The following is a 10,266-nucleotide window of genomic DNA, read 5'->3' as shown; positions in this document are numbered from 1 at the left end:
AAAAAAAAAAAAAAAAAAAAAAAATTCTTGAACCATGTCATGTTTTAAAGTTTTGAACCAGAAGGTTTGACCTAACATGAAAAGACACTACGCTAAGTAATCCATTGTTTGCAGCCTAGAAATGGAAATTAAAAAGTTCTGCAATTTTGTGGAATGTGCGTGTATATCCCCATCTTCCAACATGAAAAGACAACGTATAGAGTACGAGTTTTTTAATTTACTAGTATTCAATACACATCTGTTTATTTAAATCAATAAAAGAACTGAAACAAGAGTATGTGAATGCTGACTAGATGTAATTTTCTGGTGGTTGTTATGGCAAATAGAGAGATTAATATAGTTTTTCGAGAAAGAAACAGATTTTGTATTATAATAAACTGAAAAGGTAAGATAAGCATAACTGCATAAGCACCCGTGAACGTGAGTAAGTATGGAGGCGTGAGAAGTGGGTCGGCAGAAGTGGGATGATGAGTGGAATTGGAAGTGGGACACCCCCAAAGTTCACGAGGAGCCTACTTGGCAAACCAAAAAAACAACAATAATGAAAAATGTCATTAGAAAGGATAATCTAATCTAATATTGTATTTGTAAGCTTCTCTTTTGTATATGCCTAATTGGAGATGCTCAGCTCCTGTATGCATTAGTCGATGTTACTTACAGTTACCATAGTAAAATTTATTTACTAATCTAATTGCCGTAAGTAGTAACTACCGAGGAGTATAAAATGGTATATATGTAGAATTTAGTAGCCACGTCGAAAAAGACAAAGGTGATGTCTGTACTCTACATTCATAAGTCACAGGTCACAAGGAGACAATCACCCATTCTTGTATTATCTGTTTTAGAAAGAAAATAAAAACTGAAACATTAAAACCCGTGAGTCTGAAACAACGAAGCAAAGGAATTGACGTTGTTCATTACCTCACATTCTCTCATAGTTTAAACAAATTATGATTGTTATATGTTTGGGAAGATAAATGCAAACACATATAAAGATGATATTGTGATTCAGCCGAATGATCGTTTTATGCTTTTCTATATAGCAATGATGCTAATGAACGTGATTAGGAATTCGATTTAGAGAATTATGACACAGCCTTATACACATAATCCATTTAGTCTCCTCTTCCTAGACAGTACTCAAAATTCATCTTTACGTTTAAAACAATTATGGGCATATAGTAACGACATACCTCTGTTAGCTAGTATATATCAACCACAAAAAGGATACGTTCCTGTTTGCTACTATTTCAGCATTTTCTGAAAACAATGTTATCGCCGCTATATCTCCCAATCAATTGATACCACTAAGTGATAAAATCATTGCTGAAGTTATAAGATCAGCAGCACACTCAGACAAAAATTTCGTATCTTTCTCCATTATTTCTCCACTTATAAATACTTATACACTCCACTCCCATCCTCATCGAAACCATTAATTAGTTTCCTCCACATTCACAAAGGCTCACAAGTCACAAGGTAATTCTCTTTCTCTCTCCAACGAACAAATACACACATGTATATAAACAAACCACCATTTTGTTATGCTTTTCAATAAAAGTTGTTTCAACAAACCATTTACAAAACCCATTGATTAGCTCTCATTCTCAAAAATCAAAACTTTGCAACAGGTACTAACCTTTCACATGCACTCATTTACCAAACGAAGAAAATATCAAACAACCTTTTATGGTCACCTCACCTCTTTAACTAATTTTAAGTAACTAATCTAAATACAAAACCCATTGTTTCCTAATCCAAACTCTTCTCTCTTTTTTCTTCTTGTTTCAGATACAAAACCATGAAGAACATACTCGCTTGCATAGTTACCATCATAACCCTCTCGAACCTCGTAACCTCTTCTCGAGGAAGAAAGGTATCACAGTCATATGAAACATTCGAGTACACAGCTATTACATGCAGATCCCACAGTGTCTCCATAACAGAGTTCGGTGGCGTCGGAGACGGCAAGACGCTAAACACAAAGGCGTTCCAGAGCGCCGTCGATCATCTCAGTCAATACTCATCCGACGGAGGAGCTCAGCTCTTTGTCCCTGCTGGAAAATGGCTCACCGGAAGTTTCAACCTTACAAGCCACTTCACTCTGTTTCTTCACAAAGACGCTACCCTTCTCGCCGCTCAAGACTTGAACGAATACCCAATTCTAAAAGCTTTGCCTTCGTACGGAAGAGGACGTGACGCCGCCGGCGGAAGATTCGCTAGTCTCATCTTCGGAACTAATCTCTCCGACGTAATTATCACCGGTAACAGTTTCATCCTCTTCTTTTCTTTTTTCGAAAAAACAGAGAGAAGAAAATAAGAGCCGTTGGATGTTATGTTATAGGGAACAATGGCACGATCGACGGCCAAGGATCGTTTTGGTGGCAAAAATTCCACGGTGGCAAATTAAAATACACTCGGCCGTACCTGATTGAAATAATGTTCTCAGATACAATTCAGATCTCAAATCTAACGTTCCTTGATTCTCCATCTTGGAACATCCACCCGGTTTACAGCAGGTTTAATTATCTCCTGTATCTCACTCTCTACTAATACCATGCACCCTCACTACAACAGCCGCACGATCAATATATTTATCGAATAAGATATTAATAAAGTTATCCTACGTGGCAGCAATATCATCGTCAAAGGCGTTACGATCATCGCTCCGGTGAAATCTCCGAACACCGACGGCATCAATCCAGGTTCATCGTCGCCGCCGATCAAAATTTTCACTTTTCTTTTTCTCTACTTTTGATTTTAATTGATTCCGGTGTGGTTCAGATTCATGCACGAACACGAGGATCGAAGACTGTTACATAATCTCCGGCGACGACTGCATCGCCGTGAAAAGCGGGTGGGACGAGTACGGGATCTCGTTCGGGATGCCGACGAAGCACCTCTTGATCCGTAGATTGACATGTATCTCGCCTTACAGCGCGGCGATAGCGCTCGGAAGCGAGATGTCCGGCGGAATCGAAGACGTGAGAGCGGAAGACATCACCGCGTACCAAACAGAGTCCGGCGTGCGGATCAAAACCGCCGTGGGAAGAGGAGCTTTCGTGAAGAACATATACGTTAAAGGGATGAGTCTACACACGATGAAGTGGGTTTTTTGGATGACCGGGAATTACAAAGCTCACGCTGATTCTAATTACGACCCTCACGCTCTACCGGAGATAACCGGAATTAATTACAGAGACATTGTGGCTGAGAATGTTTCCATGGCGGGGAGGTTAGAAGGAATCTCTGGAGATCCTTTTACTGGGATTTGTATCTCGAATGCTACCATCTCTATGGCGGCTAAGCATAAGAAAGCGATTTGGATGTGTAGTGATGTTGAAGGTGTTACCAGTGGTGTTGATCCTAAGCCTTGTGATTTGCTTGATGGACAAGAATCGGAGAAGAAGAAGAGGATGACGACCGGCGGTGGATGTGATTTCCCGACTGATGTCTTGGAGATTGATAATGTTGAGCTTAAGACTTGTAGTTATCAGATGAGTTAGTTTGTAATCTTTTTCTTTTAACCTAATTTCAGATTTTACGAGATTTCTCTACCAGAGATTGGTGTTTATATCTATGGTTTTGCTACTACTTTATATGATGAAATCAAATCTATGAGAAGAAGTATATATGTCTGTTCTATAGCTTTTATCTATAGATGAAAGTAAACAGAGAACATGAAACAGAGAAGCCTCAATGGTTACGTGTTCTTCTTGTATTAATTGGTGTACAATTTGGCATTGATCATTTTTGAGTGGTTGGTTAGTTTGATTCGTTATTATCAAATTCATCAGGATACCAAATCAAGGAAAAAGCTGTCGGTGCAAGTAAGCTACAGAACAAAGCTGTAGCTAGAAGTGTAAGATAGCAGGACAAAGTTGTAGCTTGAGGTGCAAGCTACAGACAAAAGAACATGTTTCATTCCATAATTTCGATTAATTATTACTATGTGCTCATTGGCAGGTGAACATTTACTTGTATACAGATAGTTAGATACTTTCAATATACATATTCTCTTTATTGAGTCATCTACATATAGATATAGACACAATCTAGTTGAGTATTATCATCGAACCGATTTTAAGCTCGGAGCAATGGTGAATGAGGGGACATCAACTTTGGTGACCTAGCATGTTCATCGTAAATCATCGAAGAGAAACTCAGCTTGAGATTCTTTTGAAAACTCTTACGTTTCTTGTTCTCCTTTTTGTTGTTGCAAAGGCAGTTACAGTTATTATTAATCTTGTTGGCTCTGTCTCCAACCACAAAGTCTTTGATTCGCTCAAGTCCAGTTTGGAGTGTGTCTTCGTCCATATTAGCAAAGCAGACTCGGAACCAACCTGGCTCAGAGCAGTGAAACGACGAGCCAGGAGAGACATTAATCTTGACCTTATCGACAATCACCCGCCAAAGCGCCATTTCGGACTCAAAGGTTTGATCTCTAAGCATCTGCCTTAAATCCATCAAGATGAATAAACCGGCGTTACTTCTCAAGCAAGAGATACCCATCTCTTTAAGCCCTCCCGTGAACATACGATGTCTCTTCGCTACTCTCTTCGAAACCTCAATAAGAAAGTTATCGACAAATATCTGATCAGACAACATAGCAGCTAGAAAACTTTGTGTCTGCGAGGAGACCAATCCAAAACTCGACATCCTCCTTGCGCAGGACACAACAGCATCGTTGTAAGAGTAAACCACTCCAACTCGGAAACCGGGAAGACCCATATCCTTTGAGAGACTGTAAACGATATGGATCAGGTCTCGGTTAACATGATCCATCTCTTGGATGATCTCTGCGACACTGATGAATCTTGGCTCAGTAAAAGCGGTGGCAGCGTAGATTTCGTCGCAGACTAAATGAATTTGCTTGTCGTGGATGAAGTTAACAATAGTTTCAAGAGCTTCTCGATGGAGAGTTGTTCCAAGAGGGTTTGATGGGTTCGCGAGAATCAATCCTTTGATCTTGATACCGGTTTCTTGGGCTCTAAGGTATGTTGATTCTAGGGCATGTTTTGTAACCTGGAAATTGTTTGAGCTGTTACATTCCACAGGGATTATTTTAATTCCAGTTCTCCACCTTAAGTCTCTGTCGAATCTGATATGTTTAACAAAGTAATCATTGATTAGTTCTGTGAGTGAAGAGTAAGTCAACTAAGTGTTAATTAGTGGTTTGACTTTTGTTAAGAGTCAACGGTCGATTTATATACAGTTGCAACTTGTGTGGTTGGATGTTGCTTACCAAAATATTGAATCAATCAAAATGAGTTATAATATGAGAAATCACAATTTTTAATTATTCTGAAAACGCATTATTAAAAGAGATTTTGGTTTTGACCAAGCAACAAAAATAAATATGTATACTATAAAGTAACTAAAACTTTTGCCCTTTTCGATTACTTTTAATTTAATGTAGTATGAAAATCACTAATTCTATTTTATAACACCAAAAATCACTAATTCATATGTCTTTTCAAGTTATTGATTGGTAAACTAATATATTTATTTGAATACTAACAAAGTGTGTGTGTAAATACGTACGCGGCATAATAAGGAGTAGGGACGAGAAAAGCGTCGCCGGGATCAGCAAGACAGAACATGAGCGTCTCATTTGCTCCGGTGGCTCCTCCGCTCATCACCACCCTCTCCGCCTCAAAACTCGCCCTTCCGCCTCTCGCTCTCTCCATAAACGCCGCAATCGCCTTTTTATTATCCATCCCCAAACAAACCATTATTTAATTCCCAAAAGAAAAAGAAAAACAAATTCCCAAGACTAGAGATAAATTCGAATCATAATCTTCCATACCATAAATTTAAGGTATATATCACTACAAAACATACGTGAATGAGCTATATTATACTATATTCCACTTCCATTGATTTATATATAAAATTAATAGTTCAAGCATAAAAAAAAAACACTTGATACTGTAACATAAGTATATACCTTATATAATTAATATGAATACAGAACTTATAAGAAATACCTGTCTAAATATTTTGAGTCCATGATAATCTTGAAAAACAGCGATGTCGGAGAAAGAGTCAACTCCCTCTGCTGTGCAAATAGATGCCTGTGGGTTTTCCTTTATCCAATCTTTGATCAAATCTGAACAGAGCTGAAAAAAAAACATAAAAAAAAACTTATTAGAAGAAAGGAAAATGTAACGAACTCTCATTCATTACTAGGTGGTATTATGAGAAGACGAACTTGATTCTCGGCCAGACCCATTTGAATAACACCTTGTGGATTATGAGTTGCATGATAAGGATTATTTTCGTAAGCTTTCCAGCCGTCGAAGTACGCCGAAGCTTCTCCATGCTTGTCACCGGAGGCTAATTTCGATAGGAGACTCGCACCGTGATGAGACATTATGTATATCCGATCGAGTAATTTGAACAATGTGTGTGACTTTTGTGAATTAGTTGATGGATAGATCGGTTTGCTTGTGATATAAACGAAATATAATGGGAGCCTTTGAGGATTATTTATAGTGAGATATTGAGACCATATGAAAGAAACTTGTTTCCACTATGCGGAAACTTAATTGAAAATTTCTGTTATCTATAAAAGGTATTTTTTTTTTGTGGGGACAAAATATGCTTCCATAAAGTCAAACCTAGAGCCAAAATGTTTTGTTTTAGTCTTTGTTATTGTTTTTTTGAAAAAGAACTATTTATATAACAAAAAAAAAAAGGTGTTATTAATGCTATTATAATCAATAATTGAACAAACAATTACTCCCTTTATCCCATAAAGATTGATGTTTTGGTATATTTTTTTGTTCCACAAAGATTGATGTTTTGTAAATTTCAAAAAGTATTCATTGAAAATATTTAAAATTTTGAATTGTTATTGGTTTATATTTTCTCTCTCTACCAAAAAATAATTATAAATTAATTTACAAATAAAAACTAAATTTTTTCTTAATATGTGTGAAAGTGTCAAAACATCCATCTATGTGAGACATCCATCTATGTGAGACAGAGAGAGTAATTTCTATAACTGATGGATCTTTTTTTTGTGCAAACATAACTGATGAATCTTTTTTTTTGTGCAAACATAACAGATGAATCTAGTTCCTATGTCACTATGAACTGATGATAAATCATTTAGCATTTTGTAGGTTTCTTTTAAGACATTAGGACAACAAACGTTACAACCCTATACCCAGTGCATATGGTACATTTAAGTTGTTAAGAACTTTAGATACGATCCTATGAAAAACGCTAAAGATTATATACGGCAGTATACTTGTATTTATTTGTTATTAAGAATGTTTTGGAGTACACCAGACTATTTAATAATTATGTTAGAAAATACAGAAGACTTGGTATCACGGTACTAACTACTAACTAATAACATTAAAAAGACTTTTGTGTTCCATACTTCCATTGATTTTAATTAAACAATTAGATCAACCAAAGAGGTTTAAAGACAAAAGAGAATGAACAAATTAAAAGTCGAGAGTGATTTAAAGATTCAACGAAGTTAAAAAATAAAACAAGTTCAAGTCTTACGAACTCTATTATTAGACCCACGTTGATATAGATTCGGGGAGAAATGTTTACCTTGACTTGGGGGTGATTTACATTTTTAGAAAAATAAAAGAATTTTAAATTTTAGGCTCGACATAATATCCGAATAATATTAAGAATAAAGTACTTTCAATACATAGTTTCTTGTAAATTTACATTTGAACATTAAGATGTTACAGTCGTATTCAAGAAGCGTTAGTTAACTAATAATCTATTTTCCAGATTATAAAACTATGTTAAACTTGGTCAAATCATATATATTTAAGCTTTAAAATTACTTTGCGTGTCGACCGCAACGTGACCCATGGTCTAATCTCGTGCGATTAAAATTTCAAAATTTGGTTTTCCTCCATTCTAAATTAGTTTAAGAGGAAGAAAAATGATTCAAATACTTCGGTAATGGGTTGGTTGTTAAGCTCCAAATACTTCTTCAAGGTCATTCATTATGTTTATATAGTAACTCATAATTACAAATTAACATGTGAAACCAAATTTGAAAGTATTGGACACGTGACAGCAGTCCACTAAGGAATTGGAGATCAAAGATCTTTGTGGACGGCTTTTTAGATGTATGACATTTAGCCATTTATAGTAAAACTTCTCTCTAAATCAAATTTGCCTTAAATTGAATTGGTCGGAGATGAAAAAGTCTAAAACTAGAAGGACACGTCGTATTTGAGTTGAGAGATTACTCGTTTTCTTATTATTAGTGTGTATTTGTAGGGAAAAAGAATACGTACACGCACGTGTAACGAAATGCCTTTTGCATAGACGGACTGTAGTGTGATCTTAGCTGTCCCCGATAGAATGTTGGTTAGTGATGATAAACTTTTTCATATTGATGTTAATTGTTACGCCAACTCTTTCATATATCCTTTACTTTTAGTTTTTACTTATAAATTATGATTCTTTTTTACTTCGTAAATGCATGTGATAGATATATACTTTTGCAGTGCGGATCTAGAAAATTTATTCGTCAGCGGCAAATATATAACAAAAACTTAAATATTATATAATATATAAAAATTATCAGATGAATATTCTTAAACATCTTACAAAATCACCCTATGCTCATTCAACATTTGAAACCTTTCTATCACTTTTTCATTTGTGACAGATTCAAGTAACTATTTTTCAATATAGCAAACAAGACAATCACTTACAAACTGGTCTTCAATTCTATTGCGTGTAATCGTCTTCACCAATTTCATTGCCGAAAAACATTCCTTAACACTTGCTGCTGCAACTAGTAAAGTTAAGACTAACTTCAAAAGCTTGTAAACCAAAGGATGTGCAAGATGCTTTTGGGTTTTTACCATCAAACAAGAAAGATCTCCAAGACTTTTCAAATTTTTAAATCATTCATCTCTGCGCACATTGTCAATGTAGATATCAAGATGCTGCTCAAGACACAAAGTCTCCCCATAACTAAAGTCATCTGGATAAAACTTAACCAAATTCACCAATTTTTCCTTGTCAAACTCGCAAAATGAATCAAGAGGACTTAAAAAAGCCATACATATAAGTAGATCAGTGTTTACCTCCATAAAACAATCATTGAACTCTTGAAGCTGTAAATGTAGAATAGTGTAGAAACAGTTAACCTTATAATGATGCAAGTTAGTTATATTGGTTCTCCTTCTTGGTTTCCTTGGATCAACAAAGACGTCTTCCATGACAAGCATTTCAACATTATGTTTCTCGCAAAAAGATGAAACTTTATTCATAAATGAATCCCATCCATCATCCCTAAGCTTCTGCAATTCTCTCTTAGTAGATTCCACCAATGACATGGCATTCAAAATATCTTGATCTTTCTTTTGCAAAGCCATTGACAAATTCTCAGTCAATCCCAAAATAAGTAGCATTAGTTGCATATAGAACACACAATCAAAAGTGTGAAAGTACTTGAGAAGACCATATGCTTGACGTTTTTTGGAGTCTTCAACGCCTTCATTTTGGATATACTCAAGAACCTCAATGATAGTAGAAAACAACTCAACTAATCGTTACAATGTTTTATGATGAGAACCCCATCGAGTATTTCCAGGTCTTTGAAGCGAAATTTCTTGATTCAATCTTGTACCAGTGTTAATCTCACCTTTACTAATTCATTCCTGCACTTTTACTCGATAATTTTCTCGAATCATATCTTGCCTTTTGCAAGAAGCTCCAACCACATTCAATAATGTAGAAATCATATCAAAAAAATCACCAACCTCAAAGTGTTTTTTGCGATTGCAACCACCACCAACTGGAGTTGATGAGCAAAGCAATAGACATAATAAGCAGCACTGTTTTCTCTAACAACCAATGCTTTCAAGCCATTAAATTCTCCCTTCGTATTGTTTGCTCCATCATAGCCTTGCCCTCACAGCCTTTTCAAGCTCAACCCATATTTAACAAACAAATTATCAATAGCAGACTTCAAAGATGCAAATGACGTTTCTTTTACATGAACAAGTCCAATAAACCTTTCTTTCACTGCTCCGCTCTTATTAACAAATCAGAATACAACAGCCATTTGTTCTTTGTGAGATATATTTGTAGATTCATCAACTAAGAGACCAAACACACCATAATCAATTTCTTCAATAATTGACTTCACTACTTTAACAAATACAAACGACCAATGATCGGAACTAAAGCTATAGTCGTTCAGCTTCTCTTTGTAGTAATCGGAACAAAGTAGCAAGTTTAAGCATATACATGTGAATATATATG

General features: G+C 35.7%; 2 protein-coding genes across 4 annotated transcripts; one reads left to right on the top strand and one right to left on the bottom strand.

The window, feature by feature from the left end:
• On the top strand, positions 1,373-3,645 carry LOC104699747 (probable polygalacturonase). Of its 3 annotated transcripts, XM_010415089.2 has the most exons (6): positions 1,381-1,479; positions 1,632-1,692; positions 1,792-2,264; positions 2,345-2,519; positions 2,635-2,705; positions 2,785-3,645. In XM_010415089.2, the coding sequence occupies exons 3-6, from the start codon at positions 1,802-1,804 to the stop codon at positions 3,504-3,506; spliced, it is 1,431 nt and encodes a 476-aa protein (XP_010413391.1). In that variant the 5' UTR covers positions 1,381-1,479; positions 1,632-1,692; positions 1,792-1,801; the 3' UTR covers positions 3,507-3,645. The 3 variants fall into 3 exon arrangements, with proteins under 3 accessions (XP_010413390.1, XP_010413391.1, XP_010413392.1); XM_010415088.2 differs by lacking the exon at positions 1,632-1,692 and having other exon boundaries at positions 1,373-1,479; positions 2,785-3,632; XM_010415090.2 differs by lacking the exons at positions 1,381-1,479; positions 1,632-1,692 and adding an exon at positions 1,523-1,631.
• LOC104699746 (1-aminocyclopropane-1-carboxylate synthase-like protein 1) lies at positions 3,967-6,450 on the bottom strand. The gene is made up of 4 exons (XM_010415087.2): positions 6,215-6,450; positions 5,991-6,122; positions 5,545-5,705; positions 3,967-5,101 (listed from the first exon to the last, which is right to left on the bottom strand). The coding sequence occupies exons 1-4, from the start codon at positions 6,374-6,376 to the stop codon at positions 4,084-4,086; spliced, it is 1,473 nt and encodes a 490-aa protein (XP_010413389.1). The 5' UTR covers positions 6,377-6,450; the 3' UTR covers positions 3,967-4,083.

This window comes from Camelina sativa, chromosome 7 (genome assembly GCF_000633955.1).
Source record: "Camelina sativa cultivar DH55 chromosome 7, Cs, whole genome shotgun sequence".
NCBI classification, from domain to species: Eukaryota; Viridiplantae; Streptophyta; class Magnoliopsida; order Brassicales; family Brassicaceae; genus Camelina; species Camelina sativa.
The sequence above is the reverse complement of the archived record's forward strand: the minus strand, read 5'-3'. Positions and strand labels throughout refer to the sequence as shown.